This window comes from Hemicordylus capensis, chromosome 1 (assembly GCF_027244095.1).
Source record: "Hemicordylus capensis ecotype Gifberg chromosome 1, rHemCap1.1.pri, whole genome shotgun sequence".
In the NCBI taxonomy this organism is placed as follows: domain Eukaryota; kingdom Metazoa; phylum Chordata; class Lepidosauria; order Squamata; family Cordylidae; genus Hemicordylus; species Hemicordylus capensis.
The window spans coordinates 322,273,136-322,289,611 of record NC_069657.1 but is presented as its reverse complement, the minus strand read 5'-3'; the positions used below and the strand labels follow the sequence as shown (position 1 = coordinate 322,289,611).

Below are 16,476 nucleotides of genomic sequence, written 5' to 3'. Positions count from 1 at the left end.
TTATCCTGATGAGCAACTTTCTATAATAAAGCCCATTGAATCATTTAGGAGTGTTTTGGGACTTCTTTCTACCTTCATGTCCAGACCATACATGGTCACTGTATAAAAGAACCGGTCACTTTGTGACACTGATGGAAAAAAGCCTAATTTCATCTGCTAGCTCCTGAGCATATCTAGTATACAAATCAGGCTTGGTTCACAACACTTGCGAGAAGAACCTGAACCCAAATCGTCATCATTCGCAAAGTTGTTTGGGGCTCAAACTATACAATGGTTCATGCTTCCCCTTAATGCAACCCACCCATAGGTCACTTCAGAAAGTGATGATGAAGTTGTTTAAGAGTTTTCTGCATGGGTAAGTGTCCTATACCATTGTCAGAAACCCTCTCCATACCCTCATCTATCCTCAGTCTGTATGTTGATGACCAAGTTCAGAAACAGAATATAGATTTATATTCTCTCTTTGGACTTGGTCAATCAACATGCAGGCTACTGAGGATGGATTCTAACATTCTGCTTAAGGGGTTTCAGAACCATTTCATTCAGTTTTCTTCTGAACTGAAGCAAAATGTCTAGAATTTTTTCTGTTCATATTTGCTGTACTATGATTATGGTATGTATATTCATGGTAATTTTTCCTCTCCTTAGATTTTGTATGATTTTCTTCAGTGCTATATATTTCAGTGAGTTTCTGATTTAGTTTTTCATGTGAACTGAAATAATTTGTTCACCTCTGATCCTTTTCACTTGAGCATTCAAAAAGAAAATGACCATCACATACAAAAAATTACTGACAATTTCTTAAGAAACATCAAATGATTGTCTGTGAAACTGCAAGAGAAAAATTCATTGTTGAAAATTCATACTAATTGCCATCATTCACAATTATATGTACATCCACTCTGTGGAATTTCACATATTTTTATCTTTATTGAAAGGATGAATATGTGGAAATTATGTAAGAGGGTATTTTGTCTAGAAGAAAGCTTCTAAGATAAAGAGGGTGTGAAATTTTACCTTTATAATAACAAGACTTTTTCCAAGAAGACTATATGGTATTTGATGTAGTTTTTTGTATTTAAAAATGTGTACATTATCATAGATATGTTTCCAGAGGTGTAGCAAATTTGGAGTGGGGCAAGTGAAGGTGCACCCCCCAACTTCCCTCCCCCATATCTTTAAAATGTAGCAGCCATTACCTGATACCCCTCCTCCCAAAAGTAAATCTTGCACAAGTGACCCCCCTCCCTCTAAAAAAAACCCCCAACTCTAGCCTAGCCTTGCTCCTTCTTTCTCTCCTTGTGACTGGCTGGCTTGGTGTTCAGGTTCAGTCCACCACAGGCTCAGCAGCCAGGGAAATGGGAATGGGAAAACTGTTAAAACTGGTAGGCCAAGCAACCTTCTCCCCAGTGATAGCACTGCTTCCATGTCCACAGCAGTGGCCCAATAGCCTCCTGTCACCATTAACACTGTGTATCATGTCAGCCATTAAGCTGGGGGGTGGGTGGGCGGGTGGGTTCTGCCTTGTTAGCTAAAATCCTGTGCTTCCCAATGGTTAGGTGCCAGTGTCCTGTTACCTTGATTTTACCAGTTATGAACACACATTAGGATTTGGCAGTTCTTGCTACTTCTGTTTTCTATATTTCTAATCCGTATTGGGACCCTTCTGTTTTAATTCATAAAGGGGAGTTTAGGATATTTATCTTGTACCTTATTTGAGAAGTAGATCGGTTTTTTTTAAAAAAGGGAACGTGTCCATCTTGCATTTCATATTTGAGAGAGACCACAGAATCCTAGTACTTTTCAAAGAGCGTAGGCTTAAGTAAATCAAGTGGAACATAGGAAGCTTCCATATACTGAGTCAGACCATAGGTCCATCTAACTCAGTAGTGTCTACACAGACTGGCATTGGCTTCTCCAAGGCTGCAGGCAGGAATCTCTCTCAGCCCTATCTTGGAGATGCCAGGGAAGGAACTTGGAACCTAGATGCTCTTCCCAGAGCGGCTGCATTCCCTAGGGGAATATCTTACAGTGTTCACACTTCTAGTCTCCCTTTCATATGCAACCAGGGTGGACCCTGCTTAGCTAAGGAGACAAGTCAAGCTTGCTACCACAAGCCCAGTTCTCTTGGAGGTCATTTAAAATTGGGTCTTTGGAGAGATTGTTTCAGATGTTAAGCTGTTGGTGTGCTTACCATCTGAAACAACCAATTTGCTCCTGCTGCATTGTTTCTGTGGCACTGCAAAAGTGTTGACAATATTGTTTCAGAACCATGGCGATAACCTACATTGTAGGAGCAAATCCTTGAGGCACACCTCCTCATGTGAATGGCTTGCAGCTTGAAGCAGCCAATGGCATTTCAAGTGGGCTCCACCTATCCTGTTTGTGAGTCATGGGGCCTGGGTAGTTAACATGTACACACTTATTTCTGCATATAAGATCACACAATACATAGACAGGATACAAGAGTCAGACCACATTTAAATATTTTTTAATTGTAAACTGTATATATGCCTGTAATGTAGAATGGAGGCACACCATATGAGCTTCTGGGGGTATTAACTTATACACACATGAGCCCCTTGGAGCTTATGTTGAACAAAACAAAGCGGCTCCATAGTCATTGCAGATGAGATGAGCTGCTTCAGTTTTGATCTTCAAGATGTGCAATTCCCTTCAATATCTAAATGTTTTAAACTAAAGTTCTTACGATAGCTGCATGTCTGAAGCTAATATTAAATAATAGTCCATGTTGAGCAGTGGGAATTGGGACTTGCTAATAATTTCATTAACTGGGCATGATACAAAGCTGTACAGTAATAGCTGCAGAAATCTTAGTGCCTGGGATTCATGGGTAATTAGTTCTCCAGTGATATACTCAGTCCCATCTCTTACAGGCTCCCCGCAAAACTTGTGAAAAGGACGGGCCTGTTTCTTGAAGAGGCAATGATATTTTGGTTTGGCTGTTTCGTCTAAGTAGCAGCCACTGTTGTTGCTTGCTTTTAACAGATTCCAGAATGGGGAAAGGTTCTGGGTGGATTGCCAGTTACAAAATGTATTATGCTTCTGAGGGTGTTTCTGGGTAAAGGTCTGTGTTAAGGACACTTTGGGATCTCAAGTGTCCTCAGCCCAGCCAAAGCCTACTGGCCACATGGCATTTGCTCTGACCATCAGACTGATGTGTAGAACTAGTACAAACTAAAGAGTGGGTTTCAGACAACAAGGGGAATCTACTTTGGCAATGTTGTAGCTTCTTGCGCTTCCAGTTGTGCTCTAAAGCAGGAGAATGGGAAGTTGAAGGGCATATATTGGCCACTGAATGCAAAGGGAACTTCCGAAGCCAGTCCTTGCAGCAAGCCAGAGGTGACTCCCACAACCTTAAGCACAGCTCCCTGCCTATTTATTCACATTACGCCTGTTGAATCGCCACACAGGCCTAATAGCTGCACAGGCGTGTGGCACCGCATGAAGGTGTTTTTGTCCAGTGCTGGTGGAGCTCCCTGAAAGGAAACCAAGAGAGTCCTCCTGAGCTGCAATACCATCTTGGAAGATGAGCACAGAGCACTGGGAAGTGTAATCTTTCCCAGCTCTTGCTCACCATAGAGCTTTATGGAAAGAGCAGGGAAGGACTGCATTTCCCAGTGTGTGCCTTCCCTGATTTCACTGGGGCTTGACAAGTCTCCATGTCTCTTAAAGGGCCTCTCTCTAATGCTGAGTGAAACCTAGCACTGAGCAGAGGTCAGCTGCTGGCAAGTGGCGTTCACATTTACAGGTTTTTGCCAAAGTAGTCCTGCTTGGGAAATGGTGAAGATTGTTGTCCCAAATGATCCAAGGAGGATTTCCTCTTTTTCCTCAAACCTGAAGGGCAAGATTTCCCACAGCTTCACTGGCACTGTGGCCTAACTGTTCCTATTTTGTACCGAGCTCTCTTGTTCAAAGCATCAGAAATCCCAAATTATGAAAAAAGGGATGAAAAAGTTGCTTGCTATATTCTTTCACAGAAGAAAATTCAGGAGTGCTTCATACACTTTAGTAGTAAATGTGTGAGCTAATAGCAAAGCATTATAGTGATTGATTCAAAATTGTCTAGAGTCAGATATTCAGTACAAAGATGGAATAGGCAACAATCAATTTCACTAACTTGAAGCAAACATCTTCCTCTAAAAAAAGCTTGCCAACATATTGGAAACACTTTTATATTATGTTGTCCTAGTCAAAGCTTCCAGCACTGGTGTTGTCAGAATATACTCTAAATTTCAGAATGACATTTAGATATTGGACTGCATTATTTTATTTACAGCTTTTGCCAAATGAGAGTCTAGGAGTTAAACAATTCAGGTTTTAAAAAACTACTTTGGATGTGTACACAGATGTAAGGACTTTTGCACAAGATGACCAACAACCTCCACTTTATGACTGGCAAGTCATGTTTTAATTCCATTTCCTTCTAAAACATAACAATCTTGAACGCTAAGGCAAGAATTTACTGCACTCTCTAATTTGCCTCTATTTCTCCCTTGCCCTCCCTTCTGGAAATGGGTCCATATCTACCTTTTCTGCACCATCAGTAGCAAATATGACTACATTAGTCTTTTGTGCAGCCTTCAGTCCCCTCCAATTCATGAGGCAAATGTGAAGCACACCCACTTGTCCGACGATTATAAAGAGCACCTTTTTCACAGCTGCAGATGAAATATGCTGAAAACAGTCATCTTTTATCTTATGGGCTAGCAACCAAAATAAAAGCTGATATTTTCAGGTCTTTAGGGAGTCCAAGTTCACTTCAGCTGTATCTCAGCGTCTGAGAAGCAGTGTCCTTAAAGGCAGAAAAAGTCTCTCTTGCACATCTCCAATGGAAATATTTTTGTTCTTGGTTCACAGTATCTAATGTGAATGTTAATAGCAACTAAGTGTGGAAGCAAAATAATTTAGTATCTTTTTTGCAAAAGATATTAATTTGCATATGTAGTAGTGCCCTTACTGACATGGTGTGTGTGTGTGTGTGTGTGTGTGTGTGTGTGTGTGTGTGTGTGTGTGTGTGTGAGAAAAGCACTTCTAGAAATCCAGAGGCATAGTCCATCTTGAGAAACAGGAGACCAGATAAGCTGCAGAACATTTTCCTAGAATACTTGGATAAGAAATCTTACTAGACAAAGATGCCCAGCCCTACTCGAAAACAGGAATTGGAGTCAGGTTTAATTCTGAACCCTCTTGCTCAATTTTTCTTTTTGGCTTCTACTGTATTTAATACAAGGAAGAATTTTGCAACCACTTCTTCATTTGTTTGGTTCAAAGAGATACTTGGGGAAAGTGAGGGTGATGATCTCTTGTAAGTCACACGCTCTTTCTCACATCGTGCCTATCTTGTGATGAGGCACTTGCAAAGGTTGCAAGTTTGGGCACGTGGAGTATGGGGCCGGAAGGAAGCAGGCCGCTATTCCATTTGAAGCAAAAGGCAAGGTAGGCCCGTAGAACACTTCTTCTTTTCCTTCCTTACTCACATCTAGCACCTATAAAAGCCAAAAAGAGGTAAGACAAAAAATATTTTCAGGAATGAACTGCAGCAGCACCCACAGCAGAGGCATCATTAGAAAGTGGTATGGGCCACCAATGACTTGCTTAAGAGCCCCACATCACTATCTGTAGCAATTTTTTTTTCTTACCCAGTATGTTTTCTGAAGGACAAGAATGTAATTGTTAATAAGCTGTCAGATTTCAGCTTTTCTTATGGGTAATGTATTCTGATGGACCAGATGGAAATTTCCTATTCACATTTAAATACTGGGGTAAGCTTTTCCAATGGGTTGATGTTTTCTAGCATACTGGACCATAATTTCTCATTACAGTATTTTTCAGTAATGTTTTCTAATGATCATAATTTTTCATGCATGTCAGATTTCAGTTTTTTCATTACTCTGTTCTGATGGGTACTGTTTATGATAGTAAAGTATTTCATTAACCTGATGCACTTCTGTTTCAGACTGAAGTGTTGCATTAACCTGTCAGATTTCACACAGACCACCCAAAAACCATTTTGAAGTGGATCTATCAGAAACTGATCTATCATTACCTATCAGGTTTATTCCATCAGAAAACATCACCTTTCAGAAAAGCTTACCACGGGCTATGTGGTTGCGACTGCCTTGGTCAGCTTGATAGATAAACTCCTATTTGGAAACTGACAGAGGGAATGGGACTCTGTTGGTCCTTTTGGGTCTCTTGGTGGCTTTCAATACAATTGATCATGGTATCCTTCTCAAGCATCTCAGGGGGTTGGGAGTGGGAGGCACTGCTTTGCAGTGGTTCTACTTCTACCTCTTAAGCAGATTCCAGATGGTGTCACTTGTGGCTCTTGAAAACAAGAGCTTCTGTATGGAATCCCACAAGGCTCCATACTGTATCCAGTGTTGTTGTTTTTTAGCATCTACATGAAGTTTCTGGAAGAGATCATCAGGAAGTTTGGTGCAGGGTGTTATCAAGCAAAATCACAAAAGCCTTATTTGGATTCAGCAATTGGCTGTGATACAAAAAAACCCCAATCCAATAATAAAATACAAATGAATATAATACTAATGTTCAGTTTAATTAATCCAAGAATGTCTTAACCAGTTACATAGTGGACATTCTTATGAGATCTCACTTATCAATTTCAATACATTTAATTTTGTTATATGGATATATTATTAATTTGGAGGAACCATACTTGAGTTAGAATAGCTATTTATTGTATTAGATACAGTTTTATTAAATTGAACATTAGTATTCTATCATTGGATTCTTTTTGTATTACACCCAAGTCTATTTCTCCATGTCAATATCATCAGGAAAAGGCATAACCTCCCTAAATGCCTGCCTGGAGGCAGTGATGGACTGGATGAGTGACTGGACTTACTTAACAAAGTAAGACTGAATCCAAGTAAGATGGAGGTACTTAGTGTGCAAGGTGACAACTTCATTACTCCCAAGAAAGTACAAGTACTCAGTCTAAGAGTGCTTCTCTCTGGTGCCTCAGGTTGAGGCAGTGGCCAGAGGTGCTTTCTATCGGCTTCAGCCGCATCGGTTTATTAAGATAAATGATCTCAGAACAGTGCATATGCTGGTATCCTCCAGACTTGATTACTGCAAGGTGCTCTATTTAGGGCTGCCTTTGTATGTAGTCCAGAAACTGCAACTGGTACACAATGTGGAAGCCAGTTTGGTCTCTGGGCATCTCAAAGAGACCATATTACACCTATATTAAAAGAACTACACTGGTTACCAATACGTTTCTGGGCAAAATACCGGCTATAACCTAAAAAGCCCTAAACAGCTTCGGTCCAGGGTATTTAAGAAAACACCTTCTCCATTACGAGCAACAAAATCTGATGCTTTTCTGTGGAATTTGTTTTATTTCTGTTTTGAAGGTGGTAATCTTACAGGAATTGTCAGCCACTTCCATGACCACTGCTGCACTTCCTTTCAGAAAGAGGAGGCAGCTGCAGAGAGCATGGCAGAGGGCTCCTAGCCTCACCTGTGGAAGCTCCCCTGCTGCTTCCACCTTCACTGGTACTGTATTATAATAGTAGAGATTTTAGAAAAGAGACATAATTATTCTTGAGGGAATATGATTGAGTCTAACTATCGAAAGGGAGGCTGTGGGCTTGGGCCCCAAATCTTTCAGTATTTAGCAATGTCCCTGACAAAAAGGCAGTTCTATCTCACACATTTTGGGTCACCTGATTCACCAATACTATGCAATCCAAATGACATAGCAGCCATTCTTTCAATGGATCTAAAACATGGCAGTATTTTAGAAGTGTACAATGTACAATTGGGCAAACATACATTTAGCCAGGATCACTGATCTGCTGCCACACAGTTTAACTCAAGTCTGTCTGATCTACACACGCAGTGGTAGAATATACTCCCCAGTTCAGCCTGCAAGTGGGGCATCATAATTGTGTGTGTTTTAGCATTTAGCAGTGGTATTCATTGACTTATCTCCAGTAGCACTGTCTATTCTACCACTTCATTCTGGAGCACAAGCAGACAGAGCCTCATTTGGGAGCTCTGTAAAGTAATATGACTGATTGATAGATAAATTATTGCATTTATAGTTGTGCCTTTCAGGGTGGCATACATGGACCTCCCAGGCCATCAACAGAGGACAAAGCAAAGTATGCAGAATAGTCCTCCTGAAAGGGATGCATAAAAGGGATTTCATTCATTTAGAACAAGAATGAAAAAGGCATTGTTAACAGTAAATTCCAGCTAGTCTTACAGCAGCAACACCAACCCTGCTTTTTAAAATGATCCCTCCGTCTTTGCACTGAATGGATTGCCAGGTCAATTACGGTTTGTGATATAGAGAAGTACCCCATTTAAAAACAGTTACGCAAGTTATATCTGTATTTATAGGTAATAATTATAGTGGAAATAATTACTACATCCAAACATTTCTGCACACACGGAAGGGAGGGGTTTTTGTTTAACAATTCTCCCCAAACCCTTTGCTCTGCATCTACCTGTGCCTCCTGAAAAGAGATCCCACAAAAGAGTGATACGGCCCACCAGAACCAGGTAGCTACAGAGATAAGAGAAGATCACTAAACATCCATTCTCCCTTCTGTGCACTTGTGGAAGCATTCTCTGTGCAGAGCTTAGTCTGGATGCAGGCCACCAGCATGAGAACAAGACACACTATGGACTCATTTCGCCCAGTAAGCAGTGGCCGCTGCAAGGAACAGTTAGCTTTTTGCCATCTAAAAACAAGCATGAAAAATTATCCAATGACTAGAAGAAACCAAACGTTCAGTGCAACAGTTGACCCAGATAATGCAATTGGAGTGTGATGTGTGCAGACTCCAAAGCTTACTAGCTATAAAAGCAAAACCCAAAGAAGAAGAGAAAGTATGAGTTTCAGAATGCATATGGAAAAGTCGCATTCCAGTGATGAATTCTAGTTGATTGGGGTATTTTTGTCAGTCGATGGGAGAAAAGCTGCTGCCTTATAGAAGTTGTCTGCAATAAGCAACAACAACTTGATTTGTTGGCTACCCCATAACAACTGTTCTCTGAGAGGCTCACCAAGTAAAACAACTGAATACAATATACAATTGAAGTACATTAAAACAAAACAAGAAGTTACAATAAAATACAAATTATTGCTGCTGCTGCAGCTGCAGCTACCACTGCCCCACTGGCTTGATAGTTGTCTTTGCATTCTTTGAAACAAGGAATGTGGGGCAAGAAGAAGCACTGAGAAGACGAGCAAATAAAAAAAGAAGATTACAGAGAAAATTCAAAATCCTGCCAAAGGACAGCCAGGACTACAATTTGAAAACAAAAAGTTTCTGAAGACAACACCAAGTCATCCTTGGGCCACAGATTCAGAGCAGCCTACATTGTGTAATATTTATGTATGTGGTTGGTTCCTCCTGAAATAATTGAGGAGGGAGTATAAACAGTGGAGAGAGCATCAACAGTAAGTTATATGAAGTCAAAGGCCATGCACTCACTGTGCAAGCACCAGCCTCCGTGGCATCTAAAAACCCTGCATGTGTTACTGAATGCAAAGTTACCGCAAAAACCTTCGTGGAAACCCTACCCTGGAGCTTGTCTCAAAAAACAGTGCTCTCTATAATATTCCCTTCACTGATTACTCCAATTTGTGTGGGAAAGACAATAATGTAAATGCTTGTCTGTTTATTATAGTTTGTTACCTTTTAATAAAGGCTTCACTATTTCTTTTTCCAAGTAATTTGTAGTAGAAAATAACTACTTTCTTCAAAATCAGGAGGAAGAAATTAGTGTAAAGCAGACTTGCTTTCCTGATACATTCACAGCTTTGATTGAGTATCAGACCATCTAAATATTTCTACTGAAAATGAGGCACCTACAGCAAAAGTTTAATAATCTTCCACACATACAATGAAGCAATGTGAGGACTGCAATATTGCCACCCACATTTCAAGAGTCAGGCTCTGGTCAGCTGCTGTTGTATGCATACTACTGACAATAAGTGTTCAGTAATAGCAAGAAAAATGACACACTGTTGTGCCACTGTGTACCTAAGAGAATAGACAAGCATTTTTTACATGTACCCAGATCTTATCAGTAGTCCCAAAGGAGCTTTGTACACAAGTACTGCACGCAGTGGCTGACTAGTCTTAACAATTCATTTGAATGTACTGTCTCCTGTGTATGGTTTCTTAGATGTTGAAATCAACTTCTCTCTTCCTCACCAAAAAGATGTCCTAGTTTTGAACAGCAGTCCTGTAGAAAGTAACCTTGCAGAACTATTTGGACAGACTTTCAAAGGGGACTTAAATCACTCACCTGGATACATGCTGAGGGTTCATTTGTCCAGATTGAGTAGCCACCAACTAAATATATTCTGCCATTGTGGACAGCAACTCCAGATTCATTTTGGCCTGAAGTGCAATGGGGGAAGGAAAAAAAGGTGACTAAAACAAAAAGAAAAAGTGTGTGCTTGGACTGTAGATTCTTGTTACCAAAGGTCAGAACTTTCTAAGTGCAAGGTACATGCACATGGGACGTGGCTCTGAAGTTTGCAGGTTTCAGAGTTGTCTGATTGTTACAGTCCCTCAAATATAGAAATGAAGAGACTGCTAAACTCATCAGTCACTTTGCAAACTTTTTGCATACAATTTGCTGAAGGTTGCTACCAGGAAAGGATGGGAAAGGTGCCACATCAAATAGCAGTAGAAGGTATCAATTGTTCAGCAGCAATTTCTACATGCGACATAAATGTTAGTTCTGACAGTACTGATTACCTATATGTGAAGGGGAAAGAAGGGAAACTCCCCGGACTTAAGTCCAGTTCCCCAGCATTCCTCTGCCCTCACAGCTGATTGGTGATATCAGCACCACCATCTCTTGAGTAAAAGGCAATAGCATCAACTACCTGTGAAGGTGTGCTTGGGGTATGGAGGATGACTAGAAGAGACCAAATTCAGGTATTATGACTATTCAGTTGTTTGACAGTTCCTTTTCCCAGCAAAAAAACCCAACAGGTGGTTTGTCAAGCTTCTAGTAGGTTACTGTACATGACTGGGGAAATGCATTTGGCTTAGGAAATCTAGAGGTATGAGGTAAGGCAAGAAGATAATGGCACCTTCACTCTGCTGATTTAAATATGTGGTTTGAGGGCAGGATGCCAGAGACTTTTTGTTGCATTCCAAAGTCTCTGATCCTCATCCATCCAAACTAAGGCTGTGCCAGCAGAACAGGCTTTTCTAGTGAACGAGGGGGCTGTGATATTCAGCAATCACCTTTCCCTCTGCAGCTGCCTGTGCCTCCCAAAAATATGTCCCTGAAACACTCAAGCATATATTTTCAGGAGACACAGAGGACTGCAGAGGGAAAGGGGGAATCGCCAAAAAACACACCAATCAACCAAATCTCTCACATACACCTGGAAAATGCAGTTTCGCCAGTAAGGTATTAGTCCGAGTTTCACAATCCCTCTTGGATAGTTGTTTCAATACCCAATTGTATAAACGCCAGAAATTATATGAAGCTAAATGAATGCCATACCTATTGGAAACAGGCAAATTCAAGGAGATTAAAGATTAAAACTACATGAATGTGGTTTTTAAAACAGATGTCTTGTGCGCGTCTGTTTCGGTGTGAGACACTGCTAAAACAAGTAACACACACTTGCCTGTCAACATACTGAAGCTGCAGCGAGTCCACTGGTCAGAGTCTATATTATAGGCGTCTATGTGGCGGACAAGAATCCGGTCGTTGTTATAATCCAGGTCATTGCCGCCTAAAACATAGAGCTTCCTTTGAACAGCCGCCATGGAGTGGTAGACTCTCCTCTGCAACATGGGGCTGCGGCTCAGCCATTTATTCTGCAAAGACAGACAAGCTGCGTATTGTTCGGTTTCTACACACAAATACATGGATGCTTGACTTTTCCTCAAAGTGGCTGGCCACAAATGTCACTCACATATCTACCCAACCCCCTATTTCACATATTTTTTCAAAACTAGATCATTTCATACTTCTTGGGGGGGGGGGGGTTCATTCATAATTTAGCTACTAAAACAGCCCAATGAAATTCTGTCCAAAGGGCTCAAAACAGAACTGTATTTGCCCAGTCTCCTTTCATTATTTCTTAACGTAATCCACCACTTAGGTAAGAGTGGTATTTTTAATCAGGAGAAGAAGAGAAGCAACACATTTCTGTGCTATTTAAAGAACGGAGAGTGATGAGCGTGAAACAGTGGCAGTCAGAAAACAATTGCTCCATGTAGCCCCCATAATGTATAGCTATCCATTATACTGTGTAGTATTTGACGAGGAGGAATTAATATTTGCATTAGCAGTCCAGTCCCTTGACACAGAACTATAGACACCATCTGCTTTGCAAAGCCTGCCTGCATCCCCAGATTATATCTCAGTTTCCTCCACAGCACTGCCTGCCAGGTAAGCCGCCAAGCACTGCAAAGGCAAAGAAACAGAGGGGCCTGGTGGGGTCATTCCTAATAAGCCAGTGTGTGAATACTAATCAGCAATGGGGAAGCAGAGGTCACCACAGCCTGCCTGTTGGCAGGTAGCTATGTGCTCTGTGGCAGATGGTAGGCATTATCAGCACTCCACAAAGGCCTCGTGCAGGAACAGGCACTCGCAGCGAATGATAGAGTTATTGAGATTCTGTGCAAGGCGCAAGCAGATGTGAGGTTCTTCCAGTGCCCACTGTATACAATATGCCAGCAGAATTTCTAAAGAGAGCATGTGTGTACAAACATGAAGCAGACCTCATTTTAAGAATGCTCACACACCGCTCTCCACCATAACTCTTCGGCTAAAACCCAACGCACAAAGTCATCAGGATGCCCTGGAGTTGGAGGGTGCAGCTGCGAAGGCTCAACGAAAAAGACTGAAAGCACGTGAAAAAGGGCGAAACAGAAAGGGGCTATACAGATTCTACAAATACCAAGCCTGAAATTTCAGAGGCTGCATGGGGAACTAGGTAGGTATGGTGCTGCAGGGTGGCTGCACACTTGGAAGGCAGTATCTGGGATGCTCAGAATGAGGGGTTGCGCAAGCAGCACGGCCACAGGCTTCCCGATTTGGGACAGTGCCGTAGTGCTGCTTGCACAATTGCCATTTCAGAGCAGCCCCAGTGCTGCCCATCAATCCGTTCTGCTGCAGCAGCAGAGCAGTATGCCTCCATCGTGCTGTGCGTCATGTGGGCCACTGTTATTAAACAACACCTGTAGAAAAATAAATGTTTGGCTATACACTTTAAATTCAGACATATCAACTTGGACTAACCACAGCCTACTTTCTGCTGGAAATGCCTGTAGTGCATTTAAAGTCACTCAGTAAAGAACTAGAATTCAAGCTCCTTTTCTACAATCAAAAAGCTGCTACCCATCTACCAAGTGGCCATGCAGATCCAGGATGTATTGTGTCCGACGATACCCAACATGCAAGGTTGCCCCGCCCCTCAAAAGGCAACCATCTTTCTTGATCTCTACCTCTCCTCTTATGTAACATATGTCATGCTGTGACATCACAATAGCCTGTGCTTCCCACCCTTCCCCGTGACTTGGGCGAGGGATACACACAACACTAGGACAGCACAGCTGAAAGTATGTTCAACCAAAGTTCAAGAGGAAGACGGGAACTAGATACAGAGCTGCTGTTTGCAGGGTAATATGGGGCTCTGACCTCAATTGGGTCCTCTAAACTAGTTTCATCAGGCAAATTGCAAGGGAATTATTAAGAATCTGGTCCAATTGTCAAGGGCCAGGTTAAAATAAATTGGCTGCAATCCAAAATAGTGTTAAGCCCATTGATTTCAATAGGCTTAAGGTTGTTTAGCTCCAATTGTTTAACTCCAGGTTGGGTTGCAGCCACTGGGCACGAAGGAAGCGTGTGCCATTTTCCCAGCCCCACCCCCCACTTCCCAGTGCAATATCTTGTGTGTGCTGGAAAGCTATTCCTAAGAGTTGAGAGACCCTTGCATGGCATGTGATCTGGTGCTGGTGGCCGCAGGGGAACGTAGCAGCCCTCAGAAACCCATATACAGTTCATTTGCAGAAGGTGTCTCTGTGCAGTTTCTAGGCACTCCCCCCCCCACCTCCGCCTCCTCCAGCCAACATGCTCTTCAAAAATGTTTCTCTATCTATCTATCTATCTATCTATAAATAAGCATGTCTTCTGGTATACCCAAACCTTTGCTTTTAAAAGCTACTGATGTGTGTGGGGACTGTGCATTTTTACCACAATCCAGTAGATCCAATGCACATACTGAGCTCTGTGGTCAAAGAGACCTTTGTATTGTACATGGAGAAAGATCTATGCACAGATTGGAGAGTCCCCATATTTGTGTAGTAGTTCCTCTCAAAGAAAACTGTAAGCCTCACTCATATTTGGCACCAAAGAATAGGACAGTTTTCCGGGGGGGCTGCCACTTTTAGTATCTCTCAAAACTGGTAAAAACCTCAAAAATGAAACCAATTTTAAATATATCATCACTCTTGTTTGAAGTGAACTGTGCAGCTGGGGTATGTATTTGAAGCTTGATTGAGCTGTCTAAACACTGTTTAGCTTGTTTTAAGCTAGTCAGCAGTAAAGATGAATAGGCAGAATGAAGCAAGGCACAATGCACTCCATTTTAAACTTTCTAGTTGCTCCTGCTATTGCTGGTATTTTAGGTTGGTTTGTTTATATATTTCAATGACCAGTCATCCCATCACATACAGTAAGTGTACCAAGTGCTACAACATACCTCCAGTTCAAGAGGTCAAAAACGTGAGCACTGCCTTGCTCAATCAGACCAAGTTCTTCATGGTTTCAGAAACCCCACTCTTGGGATCTGCAACTCTTGGGATCCCAGTCACACCACTGTGATGCCAGTCATACTAGTCACACCACTGAGAACTGTGACTTTGCAAAGAAACCTTGGAAATTCCACAGCTTTAGCCCTGGAGCTGATACTCACCCTTCCCTCCAGGAGGGCCAGCTTCCAGTCTGAAGAGGCAGGCTGAGCATCTTCCTACTCAGTTCTCTCCTAACTTATGTTTCTTTCTAGATTGTGAGCCCTTTGGGGACAGGGATTCATCTTATTTATTTATTATTTCTCTGTGTAAACCGCCCTGAGCCATTTTTGGAAGGGCGGTGTAGAAATCGAATAAACAAACAAACAAAACAACAAAAGCTCCATGAACCGCAGCACTGGAGAATATGCAGTGGCCTTAATGAGGGTACTCAAAATCTTTTCTTTTCTTTTCTTTTTCTCAAGGTCCTCTTGGGAGATGTGTCCTAGTTTATTTTCTCAATTATTTTCTCAGCAGCTGTTTTCCTGCTTCCCACTATTGTGCGACATCTCCACCTTTCACATTACACTGCCTGTATGACTTCCAAGAGTGGAAACCACAGCTCTTGAGTCCTGCAGTCAGAAATCCCACAGTAAGGGGGCACTGCACTCTCCCGGATGCAGTCCTTGCTCTCCATACTGTGGAAGTTACCATCCTGCAAGTGACTTGATTCCGAGCTTGGGTAGCTTGCAGTCCAGAGAAAGGTAGGGCTAGGGTGGGGATAGGGGAGACACATACAGACCACCGATCCCCGATTCCCCTGGTGTGCTGCACCAAGGGGACAGGCAGAAACAGTGCTGTGTTTAGGCCTACGGGAAACCTTCCATACATGAGGGAGAGTCGTTTCCCAGTTTATTTATGCAATGTACTGTTGTGAATGAAACCCCACATAGAGAAGCATTTGATAAGAGCTTTTGCAAATGTTTGCTTTAAGTTCGCTTTGTATAATACCGGCAAGACATGGACTTACTTGTGTAGGATCATACACCATTAGCCTGTTCTGATACTGTGCTGTGTTCGTTACTCCACCTGTAACAAATATTTACAAGGTTACATGAATATAAAACACAGTTGGGAGTAAATTAAGGCAAATTATCTACCATTAGGAAGCATTTTGTAAAGTTTGCAATGGAAAAAACAAAAGAGAATGATATCATTTAATTCAAGGTTTGCTTTCTAGCTCTCTTATTCATCCAGCAAAGCTAATGCTGGATGAATAAGAGAGTGAATGAATATAGTCACTTTAATCCAAATGGTTCAAACCAATACTGGGCAAATTAAGTTATACTCTTATAAGACTGAAGTGTACAAGAAGGTCACAGAATCCAATGCCTTGTGCTGTGGCAAGATCTTCTGAACCCAAGCACCGAAAACAAATTAGGGCTTCAGCAAATAGGAGCTTGTAAATAGGAGCTAGCAGTAGCAAGCAAGTTGCAGTGTGCCAGAAATATATGTAGGATGCCAATCTGCAAGAATAAGACTATGGCCTAAACTTGGGCTCAGAGTTTCTATCTATCTATCTAATTCTCCTAAACGTACCCATCGCTAATCCCATGCGTGGCAGTTCTCACAAGAGTCTGCGAGCAGCTGCCTGGGGGATAGTGATGGGGATGGGGAGACAATGGCTGTGGCAGCCAGT

At 41.9% G+C, this 16,476-nt stretch overlaps 1 protein-coding gene across 2 annotated transcripts in view; it reads right to left on the bottom strand.

The window, feature by feature from the left end:
- Positions 1-2,475: 2,475 nt before the first annotated feature.
- KLHL32 (kelch like family member 32) overlaps positions 2,476-16,476 on the bottom strand; it is a 134,540-nt gene continuing 120,539 nt past the window's right edge. For both annotated transcript variants that reach the window (XM_053287578.1, XM_053287577.1), the window contains 4 exons: positions 15,808-15,866; positions 11,666-11,858; positions 10,318-10,412; positions 2,476-5,510 (listed from right to left, as the gene is read on the bottom strand). In XM_053287578.1, the coding sequence (XP_053143553.1) occupies positions 5,349-5,510; positions 10,318-10,412; positions 11,666-11,858; positions 15,808-15,866 (509 nt within the window). In that variant the 3' untranslated portion in view covers positions 2,476-5,348. The remainder of the gene's footprint in view (positions 5,511-10,317; positions 10,413-11,665; positions 11,859-15,807; positions 15,867-16,476) is intronic.